The 14,860-nt window shown below is 57.7% G+C and overlaps 3 protein-coding genes across 3 annotated transcripts; 2 read left to right on the top strand and 1 right to left on the bottom strand.

Moving 5' to 3' along the window:
• Positions 1-495: 495 nt before the first annotated feature.
• On the top strand, positions 496-8,421 carry IUM83_18359 (reverse transcriptase; the record flags this gene model as incomplete). The annotated part of the gene is made up of 5 exons (XM_067943354.1): positions 496-1,958; positions 2,153-3,153; positions 3,351-4,636; positions 7,128-7,888; positions 7,965-8,421. 5 exons carry the CDS (start codon positions 496-498, stop codon positions 8,419-8,421), a joined length of 4,968 nt encoding a protein of 1,655 aa, XP_067784490.1.
• A 1,160-nt stretch (positions 8,422-9,581) lies between these two features.
• IUM83_18358 (uncharacterized protein) lies at positions 9,582-10,682 on the bottom strand (the record flags this gene model as incomplete). The annotated part of the gene is made up of 1 exon (XM_067943353.1): positions 9,582-10,682. The coding sequence occupies one exon, from the start codon at positions 10,680-10,682 to the stop codon at positions 9,582-9,584; it is 1,101 nt and encodes a 366-aa protein (XP_067784491.1).
• Positions 10,683-11,090: 408 nt separating this feature from the next.
• On the top strand, positions 11,091-11,552 carry IUM83_18357 (uncharacterized protein; the record flags this gene model as incomplete). Its single annotated transcript, XM_067943352.1, has 1 exon — positions 11,091-11,552. The coding sequence occupies one exon, from the start codon at positions 11,091-11,093 to the stop codon at positions 11,550-11,552; it is 462 nt and encodes a 153-aa protein (XP_067784492.1).
• Between the last annotated feature and the right edge of the window lie 3,308 nt (positions 11,553-14,860).

The following is a 14,860-nucleotide window of genomic DNA, read 5'->3' as shown; positions in this document are numbered from 1 at the left end:
AGGAAGATGAAGGCCCCGGATCTGGACGAAGAAGACCCCAAGGATCCCGGATCCGGATGGTCGGAAGCCGCTCTGGAGTTCGCGTTCCGCCGTGCGGAGCTGCGTGACTTCATCGTCCAAGATCCAGTGATGCGGATCCTGGATCTGAAGCAGATCGGACACCTTCAAGGCCCCATCGCAGCTCCCGCGACGGCGGACAGCAAGCTGGTCGCGGCGAAGAACCTGATGCATCTGCTGAAGGAGACCGGACTTGTGGCGGGACAGTTTGATCCGAACGATCTCTTCGATCTGGATCTGGACCAGATCCAAGCCTCGACTCACGGCCTCTTCGACAAGCTGAGGGTCTTGGTGGGTGAGATCCCGGCGACATCGGTGCCGATGGTCCCTGATCCCGGATCAGCATCCACCAAGGCCGACTCGACAAGCTGCCGGACGTCATCGCCCTTCGTGTCTGCCGCGGAAGCTGGATCCGACACTTCATCGGAACCACGACGTATGTCGCTCGGACCGTCTGGCGCATCGACGCTCCAAGCTCGATCCAAGGCCCAGCGCCCAGATCACCCTCGATCTGGATCCAGGAAGCAGGCGGCCAAGCAGGCAGATCAAGCCACCACGGCGATCGGATCCGGCTCCGACGAATCGACTGGCAGGCTGGAGTCCTACTTCCAAGCCGCGATGAGCCGCTTCCTGAGGGAGCAACAGACGCCGGTACCCCAAGCGATCCAGAACCCTGGCTCACAGGACGTCGACATGGAGTCCACCGAGTCGCCGGATCCAGATCACTCTCATTGGGAGTACGATCCCGACGAACTCGACTTCCCGACACCGAGCCGCGCCGCTGTTGCCACAACCACAGCCGGATCCACCGGATCCACCATGATTCAACGCGTCCGGATCTCGGCAATCTCGGATCTCAAGGAGTTCTCTGGTAAAGACCAAGACGAAGATCGCGCGAGAGCTTGGGTCGGCAAGGTGAAGTCGGCGTTCCTACGTGATCAAGCATCCGACGGAGAAAAGTGCTTGACCTTCGCGGATCTGTTATCCGGATCAGCGAGGAACTGGTACCGACAGCTACCCCGATCCACACGCAACAAGTGGTCGGAGCTGCTCCGCAGCTTCCAGATCCAGTACTGTGGGTTCGGGATCTCGGTAGCCCGCCAGTATTACCATGCTCGCAAGCGATCTGATGAGTCTGCGCTGGAGTACCTGCATCGGCTGAATGTCGCTGGACTACGTGCAAGACTCAAGATCAAGGACGGTGGACCCAAAGAGAAGCGCGAACATGTGGATCACTTCATTGAAACCTTGGGAGATCAGGATCTGGCCGATCGGCTGACGCTGCTGCGACTTCCAGATGCGGATGAGCGCGAAGAAGTCCTGCGCGCGCTGGATCGAGCAAAGAACCGGATGAAGAAGTCTGCATTTGGATCCAGCAAGTACCGGCAGAAGGCCTCAGCGACGCCCGCACCGGCAGTCCCAGCGAAACATGTGCGAGCGGTCCAGATCCAGGCCCCCGACTCCGGATCCGACTCAAGTTCAGACGGATCTGACTCGGACGGGGACGATTACCGCCGGATCTACATGGCTGGGGGCGGTGAACAACCTCCACAAGCCGAGCAAGTGCCGAATACCCTAGATCGGGGCCAACTGGAACGCCGCTCAGCAGATCAAGTGCCTCGTGACCACAGATCCAGAGTCCATGCCGACGGATCCGATCGCAGTCGCTGCTCGCATTGCGGATCCCGGAAGCACACGGAGCTTGGATGCTGGAGGCGCTTGACTTGCCAGAAGTGCGGCAAGAGAGGCCACCCGGCAGATCACTGCCTCTTTGTGTGCCGCGGGTGCGGGGAGCTCCACGACATGGGCAAGTGCCCAATGGAGGAGTTCTACAACTGGATCCGCCAGTGGTACAACCCGACCAAGCACGCGGGGATGCTACCAGAGAAAGCCGAGAAGATGTTAAACTAGGACGCTCGCCGGGTTGGAATCCGGTACGAGCCGAGCGTTCTAGGTATTGCATCTATGCATTTGTGAACAAGACATCGGTAGATCAAGTTAGCAAGCGACCAGATCTACAAGGTAATACACGTGATCTACATGGGAAACGTACTGCTGTGGTCTCAAGTCTCTATCAAGTCGACGACTTTGCCAGATCCGACGCGACGGTGACCGTGGATCTGGATCCGGAGGTGCCGCAGGGGTACTGGAAGCAACAGGATCCAGATCTGTGGTTCCGGCCCGCGGATGGAGAAGATACCACATCCCAGACGCCCAGATCCGGCCGCGTCGAGGCCTATCGACGATCCGGTGATCCGGAGTCGCCAGATCTCCTTCCAGGAGAGTCTCGGGGCTACTGGAAACAACATTCACCGGGTAAGTGGTTCCGACAAGCCAAGATCACCGGCAAGATCAACAATGAGAAGGCGATCTTACTCCTCGATACAGGTGCCGAGGTGTCCATCGTGGACACTGCCTTTGCTCGTAAGGTTGGGTGCTACATCGACAGGAGCCAGAGTCAAGAATGCGTTGGAATTGGTGACAATGTCTACACAACGGAAGGAAGAACTCGGATCAAGATTACCTTAGCAGGATCATTGGTGTATTTCTTCGACATCTGGGTTGGTGGTCTATCTGGCCAAGAAGCTATCCTGGGCATGGACTTCATGGTCCCGGCCGGGATCCGGCTGGATCTGGCCGATGGATCACTCTGCCTGCCCGACGAGGTCCGGATCCAGCTCAGTGGAAGGCGACAGCTCTACAATGACAAGGCTAGGCTCGTGAGGCTGGATCAGCACCTGCAGCTGGGTGCCGGAGAGTCCGTCGAGCTTCCGCTGCGCCTGCGGATATCGGATCAAGACAAGCTGTGGGTTACACGCGGAGATCTGTGGGTGCCGACCGTGACTAAAGGACCAGGCAAGACACAGTACCTTCAGATCACCAACGTCGGTGAGAAGAAGTTGGTGCTGTGTCGCGACGAGCGGATCGGCATGTGGCTCGCGGGCGACCGGATCCCGCGGCTGCAGGGCTTCGTGACCGTCGGATCCCGCCGCTACTTGGAGTGGCAGAATCTCGCCCTGCAGGCCACCACTGAAGCCGGGCCCGCGAAGGCAGATCCCCACGGACCCCGCCGCCGCCGATGGTTGAGCGTCCCAAGTACCCTGTGCCGCGCGCGATACTGCGGAGGCCGGATCTGCCACGGGCGCAGCCCGTTGAAACTAGATCGCGGGACCTGGAGAGCTGTCGGAACAAACCACAACCAGATCCACATGCGCAGGCGGTCCAGGGTGATGTGCCCCAGGTGACTGCTGAGACACTGTACCTCCAAGCCTTACAATCCGTGGAACCTTCAGATCCACAGTCGGCGAGGCTGCCCAAGACCTGCAAGAGCGCGGATCTCGACACCGAGGACGCGACGGGACCAGGCCAGGGTGATCCAGGCCTCGCCGTGGGCGACAAGACACAAGGAGTCCCAACCGCAGCGGCGTCCGGGTGCTCGACGCTCGCCATGCAGTGGGAGGTGGTCCCCGAGCCGTCGCGAGCCCAGATCACCCCAGTTGAAGCCAAATCACCCGGTGGTGGGTGTGGCCGGGGCGGTCTGGCGACAAGACGGCCAGATCCGAAGGTGGTGCCAGACAGTGTGTGCGAACCCCCCAGGATTTGGGCGCTGAAGGCGACAACGACGTCAGATGACCAAGATCATGCGCTAGCGGACATGCCCAGGCCAGATCAGGACCCGCAGCAAGCCGCCGAGGACCTGCCATCCCCAGATCCATCGACGGGACCAGGCGAGGTGCCCACCGATCAAGGTCCGACGCTGTACGCGCAAGGTGCCGAAGACCCAGCTGGCGTGGGACAGGCGGATCAGCCCGTTGTCCTATCGGAGAGTAATCAGGGTGGTAATCACCCAGAGACAGGGGGCGGATCTGCAAATCTGACATATGGTGATAAGGGACAGGACGCAGATCCAGCTGGCACACACGCATCAAGTGATGACCAAGCGGGAAAGGGCAGGGATCTACACGGCGGAATGACACAGGAGGCCAACCAAGCACCGGGCTCGACGGCCGCTACAAACCCGCTTAATGCAGATCAGGCTGGCTCGGATCCGGTCGAGGACGAGCAAGTCTGCATCCATGAGAGTGGCGATTTGCATGCAGAAGACGTCGAAGCCGAGATGGCGGTGCTGCCTGAAGTCACGGTGGGGACGGCAGACGTGAAGATCGAGGACATACAAGTGGGCGATCCGGAGATCAACTCACCGGAGGAGATCGAGCGCCTACGCGGGTTGATCTGGAAGCGCCGACACCTGCTGATCGGCAAAGGCAATGCGTTGCCCCCCGCCGCCCGTGGCGTAGTTTGTGATATCGATGTGGGCGACGCGGGGCCCATTGCCCAGCGTGTGCGTAAGGTTGCGCCTCAGTTTCGCGAGAAGCTGTCAGATCTGATCAAAGGGTTGCTCGGAGCTCAGATCATCAAGGCCTCGATCTCGCCATGGGCCTCCCCAATTGTGGTGATCATCAAGAAAAACGGCGTAGATATACGTTTGTGCATTGGTTATCGGCTGGTTAACAGTCTAACTAGGCTGATGATCTACCCAATGCCCCTGATCAACGACCTGCTCGAAGATCTGGACAAGGTACTTTGGTACTGTTCTCTTGACATGGCAAGCGGATTTTGGGTGGTGACCATGACAGATCGGGCTCGTGCGATCTCTGCCTTCATCACCCCGTTCGGTCTGTTCGAGTGGAATCGTATGCCGTTTGGCTTGAAGAACGCCCCCCAGATCTACCAGCGGATGCTCGATAATGCGCTATATGGGTTCACCCGGATCCCGCGATCTGACAAAAGCGGATCCGGATCCGACGACGATCGAGCAGATTTTGCCCCGGAGCATGGTGATCTGGACACGTCAAGTGGTCTTCCGCCAAGATCAACGGGAGCTGGCTTGGACGGAAGCGAAGTCGATAAGCCCGGATCGGGCGGATCTGGATCTGGAGCTGTTCGGCCTGGTCGGCCCGGATCTGACGAAGTTCGAGTTGGTCGATGCCGGATGAGTGGTGATCTGGAGAGTACGACCCAGCATTTCCCCAGATCAAGTGGATCTAGGTCCGACAGACTTGGATCTGGTAAGCCCGGATCCGGCCGATTCGGATCGGGTAATCCCAGATCGGGCCGGCCCGGATCTGATATGAGTAGATCCAGATCTAGCGAACGTCGAACTGATCTGCACCCGGCAAGTAGTGATCGGGAGAGTTCGATCAAGCCTTCGGTGTTGGGACGTAGATCTTATATCGACGACATCTTGGTGGCCGCCAGATCGTGGGATCATTTGTGTGAACGGGTGGACGATCTGCTGGAGGCGTGTGACGAATGGAATATCTCGATTAGTGTGGTGAAGAGCTTCTGGGGCAAAGCCAAGGTGGAATATCTAGGCCATAAGGTATCCAACTCAGGCCTGGAGGCGAATCCCAAGGATCTATCTGCCTTGGCGGACTTGCCGTTCCCGGGATCACTCAGATCGATGCAGTCGTTCCTCGGAAGCTTAAATTATTACAGTCGGTTTATCGAGGATTATGCCATTTACGCTGCGATCTTGTATGAGCTGCGAGAGGTGGATTCGCCGCGATGTCAAAGGCGGAAGCTCGGGCCCAGATCAAGGCACACCTGGATCAGCCCACCCCAGATCACATCGGATCACCGAGTCAGGATCTGAGATCTGGTGATCTTGGATCCACGATTGGTGAGACTTCACAACCAAGTGATCTGCACCCCAGCGGCGTTGCGTCGACTCCACATGGAGGCGAAGCCCCAGATCAGCGCTGGAACTCCAAGCATCAGGATATCCTGATCTGGTGATACCGGATCTGGAAGCACATAATCCGGAGATACCAGATCTGAGCTCTCATAGTCTGAAGACAGGCGATCTGGGCCTGGGTGGTCTGGACGAAATCGACCCCCGCTGGATCCGAGCTCACCGGGCGTTTGCTAAGCTGAAGAGCAAGGTTGCCTCGACTCCGATCCTGCGCCACTTCAACTCTGGTCTACAACCAGTAGTGGTGGTGTATGCAAATGATTGGGCGATCTCGGCAGCCCTGATGCAGGAGCATGATGGGATCCACTATCCGGTTACCTTCGTAAGCCGCACGCTGAAGTCCAATGAACTCAATTATGGGATTGTCGAGAAGGAGGTGTTAGCGTTGCTGCGGATCCTGGATCTGGGTTATAATATGTTGGTGGGCCGCCCGATCAAAGTCCTGACCAGGTACTCCACACTGGCGTGGCTCTTCAGATCACCGGGGTTACAAGGACGCTTAGGACAGTGGGCCGCCCTGCTCTCTCCGTGGACGCTAGAGATCGTAAAGTGTACCAAGGGCGAAGACGAGATCCTGGGGGCGATCGCCGCCAGCATCACACCAGATCACAAGTGGATCAGGCCTTGATAGCGATTGCGCCGAAGAAGGAACCCAGGCGCCAGATCCAAGTACCGATCCCGACTGTACGGCTAGATGAAGAGCTTTTTTGTGGTCAGCTTCGACGGATCCGCCCGCGTCAAACGTGGTGGAGGCGCTTACAGCGCGATCCTATGGAAGCTGCCCGAGTGGAGTGTGGTAAAAGCTAGATCCGGCTATGCTGAAGGGTTGACTGTCAACGAAGCCGAGTACCACGGCCTCCTGCTGTGTATGGACCTACTCGAGGGAGAAGATCGGCGCAGGCTAGTGATCTGTGGCGACTCAAACCTGGTGATCCGCCAAGTGAGAGGTGAGATCGACTGCAAAGCACCAGGGCTCACACTGCTAAGGCAAAAAGCCCTAGATCGGCTGCAGATCTGGCCCGATCACGAGCTGGTACACGTCAAGCGCGACTGGAACGGTAGCGCTGATAGTCTAGCGAGCGCCGCACTCCAACGCCAAGGCGGGATCCTGGTCGACGATGAGACGGATCTGCAGGATCTGGTCACATTGAATCGACTGCACGAGATACTGGTGGTTAGGAAGGAGGAGGCCGACTCGGTCGCTCGAGTTTCGCCAGCAACCACCAGATCGAAGGCTAGATCCAGATCCACACCTACCGTCCTACAAGAAGAGGTAGTGAGAGAGCTGAGGATCGATCGGATCCGGCAAGCTCAGGACGAGGAGGCGTGGATCGCCGGGCTGAAGAAGTATTTGGTCGGGGCGGCGCAAGATCTGACGCAGGATGAGGCCAGATCCTATGGCAATATTAGCATGGATTACGAGGTGGATCTGAGTGATCTGTTGTTCTACTGCCACCCTACGAGGAGATCGGAGGCGGATCGAGATGGACTGATGCGACTGGTGATTCCGGAGACACTCCAACAGGATGTTCTGCATCACTATCACGCGAGTCTGGAAGGTGGCCACCAAGGGATCGGACGCACGTATCAGAAGATCCGAGATCACTTCCACTGGAGAGGCCTCTATCGGAGCGTGCAGCAATATGTCGGAGAGTGCGTGGACTGCGAGACGGGCAAGGGACGACCCCGGATCCAGGGTGAGTCACCCGGTAACATCCAGGCAACCTACCCGTTCCAGATCATAGCCATGGATCACATCCCGTCGTTGCCCAAGTCCTACAAAGGTAACACGGAGCTGCTGATCTGGGTGGATCTGTTCACAGGGTATGTGATCGCCAAAGCTAGCGCCTCGAGAACGGCACAAACGATCGCGGAGTCATACGAGGAGTGCGTGTTCAGGCGATTCGGCGCCAGCGAAGTGATCCGACACGACCGTGAGCCAGGGTTTATGTCCGACTTCTTCAGATCGTTCAACCGGATCTTAGGACAACGACAGCGCGCCACTATGGCTTACCGGCCCCAGGCCAACGGCACAGCCGAACGCATGGTGCAAACAGCGACCAGGGCTCTCAAGATGTACGTGCAGGATCTGGATCAACGTGATTGGGATGATTACGCAGAACGGCTTACCTTCGCGATCAACACTGCTCAGGATCGGATCCGGGGAAACCCCGTTCTACCTGGTACATGGGTGGGATCCTAGATCCACCTTGGAGGCGACGATCCCGTTAGGCAGCACTCGACGTCAGGATCGAGATCCTCGGAGGTGGAGATACCAGATCCAGCGCTATTACCAACAGGCACGAGAGCAAGTCAATGAGAAGTTGCGAGAGGCGATCTCGGATCGGGCAGACCACCATAACGAAGGAGTGCACCCGCACCAGATCGAGGTCGGATCCCGTGTCTGGTTATACCTGGATCGCGTCAAAGAAGGGTATGCTCGGAAGTTGGCGCACCTGTGGCACGGCCCATTCCGTGTGGCGGAGAAGATCGGCGAATATGCAGCTCGGATCGAGTTGGCAGGTACAGAGTACCGCCTCTTCCCGGTGGTGCATGTCTCCAAGCTGAAGCTGGTGAAGACATTCCCAGATCGCCCCAGATCCGGCTGACAGTCGAGGATACAGATCGTCTTGATTTCGATGAAGCCCTGCTGCCTGAAGATAGCTGGATCCAAGGTCTGGACGAGGACGAATACGAGGTGGAGAAGATTACAGACATGAGAACAGGAAAGCGAACTCGTTATGGCCGGATCTACAGGGAATTCTTGGTGCATTGGAGAGGGTACGACGAACCGACATGGACCGATGAGACAGACCTCAATTGCGGTGCGGTACTCCACGATTTCTTGCGGGATCGGGCAAATCGGAACCGGTTTGGCGTGATGCAGTCTCATGAGGAGTAGTGAGACAGGGATCAGCTGGAGTGAGTTGGTCACTCCAGCGGTGTGTTGGAAGAAGGATCTGCAGGGTGGGTGCAGATTAATGGGATGGGTGATGTATATTGCATGTGGAGATCTGGCGTTGTGTGCGTCAGATATTGGCAAACTGAAGACTGGGACGGTGATAATGCTCGCCTAAGGTCCCAGATCACTCAAGATAACTCGAAGCCGAGACGCCGAAGATCAGGTGGATCTGGCGCATATGGATCTCGGTCAAACGGATCTGGGATGAGTGGATCCGAATCAAGCTTATTCAGGTCTTTCGCTGCCCGTACTGCGTGGATCCGATGCAAGAAGGGATAGATCACGTGACCCCGGATCTGAAGTGGAGCTGGATCAGGTGGATCCGGATCCGAAGCGAATTGGAATATGTCGGAATGAGGTGGATCCGGATCTGAGGTGAGGACAATGTGAAGCAGTGCAAGCTGGGTAACCAAGACGGCGAATGACCGATCTGAAGGTCGCTAGACGAGGGTGGAACATGTCGATATGGCAAAAGCGGTATTGGTGGAAGAAATAAGACATGCAAGCTGGATCTGGCCTAGACAGGGGAGACTTCAACGATCGGGTAGTGGATCCGGCCAAGATCCGAGGCGACTCGGAAGGGTCCGGCCCCCTACTCAGCGTCAGCAGTGTGGACACCGAAGAATTTGTCGGTGAGGCGTGCGATCTGGCGTGCTGGGTGATCTTGAGGGCTGTCGCGGTAGTGGTTGCGCCACGAGTCAGCACCGTTACACTCGTCAAGAGCCTCCAACAGATCGGTGGGCTCGGGGCGGTTGAGACGACGGTTCTTGATATTGGCTTGACGAGATTCGTATCCCGGATACCAGATCACGGACTCGTGGCGGCGGGGAAGTGGAGGAAGAAGGAATCCAACAGGATGTCTAGATCACACCACCCCTCCTGCATGGCCACTATCAAGACCTGCAGAAACCCTTTCCAGCGGTTCCCGGCGTGCGATCTGCGATTGTTGCGCTCCTTGTGATACACTGTCAGCCAGGGATAAGCCTTCGCCGATGCCGGTAAGATCGGGAAAGCGTGCGTGGATTCCCAGTAGGCTTGACGATTTGCCTTTTCGTAACTCTGGTATTGCCGGATCGCGAGGCCAAGCCGGCCACCAACATCCGTCTCAAACGAGATCGCGCCATCTGAGTTCTCAAGAACTTCCCAGGGGCGCGTGGCTAGTAGAGCTCGTACGTTGTTCTCCGTGATCAGCTCCCAGCAGAAGTCGGTGTCGGCGACTTGAGGCCGATCTTCTGCCAACTCGAAATAAGGGAAGATCCAGCCCAGCTGAATCGGCAGGACAGGGAACAGCGCCTGGATCCGCATTGCAGCGAGGGTCTTGTTGTCGAGCTCCTCTGAGATCCAGGGATCTACGTCCGCCTGGATCAAGATCCGAGGTTGCGCTCGTCCAGGGATACATTGCGCCTCAGATCCGAATGGAGCGACAGGTGCTAGTGGATTACGGGCGGGACGACGCCGATTAGCCGGGGCTGGGTTTGGCCCTCGCGGATCCGGATCCGGGTTGGTACCAGGAACCTCGTCATCGTCGGGATCGTCATCCGGGGATCCACCGGATCCACCGATCACAGGTCCACGCCGGGGAGACGCGTGCTGACGACGACGCTCGGCGGATCGGGATTGAGCCATCGCCTGCAGAGTCTGGGCTTCGAGCAACTCGTTGGTGATCTGGGCGGTTTCTTCATCCTCCTCTTCATCATCGTTGGTGCCGCCAGTGCCGCTGGTATCCTCGCCTTCCTCCTCCTCGTTCTCGTCGTCAGCCTCTTTGGCCGCCGGGTGGCCATGATCTTCTCCGAGTTCGTCCTCGTCGTCCTCTACGAAGCCGCCGTCATCGTCGATTTGGCCTTCTTCAGCCAGATCGTCCTGATCCGGGTGGTGCGCTGGTTCCGACCCTGATTGATCTTTAGCCATCTCGACGTCGGAACGCTTGGCTCCCTGGTTAGGCACGGATCGGAGTGGGCGCTCGCCTGGACGTGCTGAATCGCGATTCGCCGCAGTGGAGTCACGGCGAGCACGTTTCGAGGGCTCCGGATCGGCGATCTCGCCACTTCGCTTGGGACGCTTCTCTTCCTGATCTGGGCGCTTGGCTGCTTCAGCGGGAAGATGCTCTGGGGCAGGCTGATCTGGGACCTCGCCGGCGCTCTGGCGATCTCCTTGAGGCTGAGGCAGCTCTCGAAGTGTACGGAGCAAAGCCGCCGGATCTCCCAACTCGTCGGAGGGGAGAGGTCGTGCACCTACTGCAGTGACCACGATCGCCAGACGTTGGAGAGCAACGTCATGCTCCAAGCGGAGAGCATTGCGATTCCGCTGTAGAGTGTCATGATCCAGCTGAAGGCGTTCATGTTGCTCCCGGATCTGATGGATCTGGCTCTCAAGCAGACCCACAGTCCGCTCAGCAGTGTCCAAACTCGCCCCTGTGCGGCAGATATGCGTCAGTTCACGGCCAAGGAGTTTCAAGCCAAGACGGAGGAACGTACGGAGATCCTCGAGCTCAGATCGTGCGCGATCTGCGTCCAGTATAGCGTTGTCCCGATCCTCCACGGTACTTATCAGATCCGCAGTGGCTGCAGCTTGGGTGGATCGAGCGGTGTTGAGATCGGCCTGTGTCTGCCGGAGGAGCACCCGGATGCCTTGCAGCTCGTCGCGGGTGATCCCCAAGCGACGGTCAGCCTCGGTGGATGCAGCTTGGGCCCGATCCTGCTCTTGGATGAGGCGATCTCGCTCCTGCACCAGTTGATCTGGGGCGGAAGCAACGCGGGCCGCCCGATCTCGCTCATGTAGGGCGTCCTCAGCGTGGTAGAGGGCCTCTTGCGCTCGGATCGTGACACTCTCAGCTAATTCACGCGGATCTTGGGCGTGGTCGATCTGCCTGTCCAGCGACCTCTGCTCCTCGTGGAGATTATGGATCTCGGCGCCAGCCAACTCTACCTCACTCGCGAGATGGTCATTGTTGTCGCGAAGTCGATCTCGCTCCTGCGTAAGCTGAGCGACCCGACGTCCCAGATCTTGGATCTCTGCAGTTTGCTGCGTGATCTGGCTTTGCAGGCTTGCGACCTGCTGGGCATGGTCCCCACTCACATCGCTGCTGGCGGAACGGAGGCCGGAGACCTCAGAGTGGAGACGTTGGAGTTCCTCACCTTGATTCTTGTAAGGCGTTCCAACTCGCGCAGTTCGTGAGTCTGCTGAAGCAGCGTTCGAGAGATCTGGGTCCGCTGACGCTCGGCCGTGTCGCGGGCCGCCTTAGCTGCTCGGAGATCCGCGACGAGCTGGACCGAGCGAGTAGAGAGCCCGGTTCAAGCGACGGAGTTCTTCAGGTGTGGCGCCGGTCGGAGCGGTCAGATCGGGTGGATCCAGATCCGGGCGGTTACGCGGAGCGCTTCGATCCGGGCGCTGGCCAGACAACTTTCGGTCGGGGCCGGACATGGGGAACACTGGCGCGCCAGTGGGCAGAAATCAAAGGTGCCCGCAGTGATGCCGTTGTGCGGCAACAACTACGCGCAGGAGGCGATTGTGGAGAAGCGAATTCCGGGAAAGGGGTGATTGGGAGCAATCGGCAAAAGATGGATCTTGACGGAGCCACTATACCGCGGAAGTGACACCCGAGAAACCAGATCGAGGGGATCTGGTGATGTGGGTGGATCGAGGCTGTCAGATGTGTGTGGCGTCAAAGGGAGACTACTGGAAATACTACAAGATGACACAGAAGACGTCTACATACGGCAGAGGGCCAGATCCGTACTATCGGAAGTAGTTGGATCCAGATCACATGTACCCATGTGGATCCAGACCCGGGTCACCTGTACCAGGCGGATCTGAGCTTCTGAGGGATGACTAGGATACGCTAAGCGGTGGATGGAGCTTACGCCAGCCGAAGGACCCCAGATCAAGACAAGTTAACTCAGATCAGGGACGGTGGGATCCGGATCACATGTACCCATGTGGATCCAGATCCAGATCACATGCACCCATGCGGATCTGGGCCTCTGAGAGGTGGCAATGGCAAGCGAAGTGGAGAGAAGAGTTTGCGACGACCCAAGGACTCGAGATCAGCGAGGATCAGCGTGAATCAAGCGGATTTGGGAGAAGTGGATCCAGATCACACGTATCCATGTGGATCTGGATCCGGATCCCGTACGCCCGGGCGGATCCAAGCCTCTGGTAGACGGCTAAGACGAGGAAAGTGAGGAAAGGAGGTTGCAACAGCACAGGGACCCCAGATCAACGCAGACCGACCCAGATCAAGGCACTTCGGAGATCAGCGGATCTGGATCTGGGGATCTGGGGATCTGGGATCTGGCGGATCTGGGACTCAGTGGGTGATCTGGCGGCTACAACTCAACGGAGGGAACAAACGACGATGCAGTGAAGGTAGAGGTGGTCCGTAGAGCCGGCAGGTACAGATGGGAAGATAGTTCGGATTGGGTGATAGGATTTTGGGATAGGATTGGACATAACCATAAATAAGAGTCGAATTTGCCTGGAAGTGCTCAAGTGGTCTACTCGCGGCGGGGAAACACATATTGGCCCCGCTCGACGTACGCTGTGGATATTGGATTTGGCTCCACACGCACCCCAAGACTACCAAGCGCCAGCAAGCGGCCCTCACCCCCAAAGAGTCTAATTTGCCTTGGACAACGCAAGTGCCTTCGCCTTCGCCTGGAATCGGGATCGACATTGGCCCACCAAGAAGCGGCAAGGTACTGGGTAGCAGATCTAGTGTTGGTTGAATAATCTGGATAATATATTGGCCAGATCAACCTTCCTAGTGAACTCCCTACAAGTGCAGATCCCAGATCACCCGGAGTTAACTACTTGGCCGGGTGATCCAAGACTCTCAACTACCCTGATCCCGCTATAGGAAGCGGCAAGTACGACAAAGGGCGACCTACCAAGTCGCAACAAGGGCCTACAACACACCACAAGGCAACCACTCGGCCGGATCCAGATCCAGGCCGCCAGATCCAAGTCGGGAATCACTTGATCTGGACCAAGAACCGCGAGCAGAGTGAAGATTTCCGCGCTGCTCCACCGGATCCCCGCGTCTCGCCAAGACGTTCCTACTTCAACACTTGGACTCTTCAGAAGTTACCAGAGGAGCAAGATCCAGCCCTACCGACGGGTACACAAGGTGAGGAGTTCAGCACTGATCACGGATCATCGGAGTACCCCCTCCGTTAGTCGGTGTCCGGGCGCTGTTGGGAAGTTGGATCTAGCAATCTTGCAGATTTTGCTGATCCCGCTACACCACACCGTGCAAGCCACGGCATGCCCATTACTACGTCGAACTTATCGTCCAGGTCCAGGACGATAAAGTGTTCGACAAACACTCGTTGTTTGTACGAGAAGCGCACGTTCACGACGCGCTTCTCGGTTCACGATGGCACCTGTTGCCAGTCGTACTTCCAGAAGACTTCGAGGTGTATCTACCTCCTCGAAGTCAAGTCTCGGCAGGCTTCGTAGTCGAACAAAGTTGCTCGATGCGCCTGAATCTACCAAAGCTCGAAGAGAGTCATTCGCTCTCTTCGAGTAAACCTTCAAGATGACTAGGTTCGGCCTGTCATCTTGTTTCTTGCAGTGAGAGCTGGTCTCACTGGGGGCTGCAGTCCTCAGTGTCGCGTGCCCGATATCGGCACGCGCGACTGCATTACCAGTAGGGCGCCCCGCGCCTACTGGATGTTCGCGTTTTTTGTTGGTCCGCGGCGATGCCTAGCATCGCCACGACGGCCACCTCCAGGGGGCATGGGAGCTGTGCACTCCCGTGCAAAGTGACCGATCCTTCCGCAACGGAAGCATCGCACGTTACCTCCCTGCTGCTGGTAACCAGCAGTTGTTGCATTCGAGAGGTCCATTGGTTCCGGACCTCCCGTCCTCGCTACCGGGCGTGGTTGCGGCCTCGGCACGTTCACATGCAGTTTAGCCTGCCGCAGGCTAAACTCTTCTTGCATGGCAAGAGTGATCGCAGCTTCGAGAGTACTCGGGTACTCTCGGAAGAGATAGGTCTTCACAGGCCCATCTCTAAGTCCTTTCATGAACGTGACGACCTTGGTCGCCTCGTCAATCGGGTTAGTCACGATATTTGATACCAAATA

The sequence above is a fragment of the Phytophthora cinnamomi genome (assembly GCF_018691715.1).
Source record: "Phytophthora cinnamomi strain GKB4 chromosome Unknown Contig90, whole genome shotgun sequence".
NCBI classification, from domain to species: domain Eukaryota; phylum Oomycota; class Peronosporomycetes; order Peronosporales; family Peronosporaceae; genus Phytophthora; species Phytophthora cinnamomi.
The sequence above is the reverse complement of the archived record's forward strand: the minus strand, read 5'-3'. Positions and strand labels throughout refer to the sequence as shown.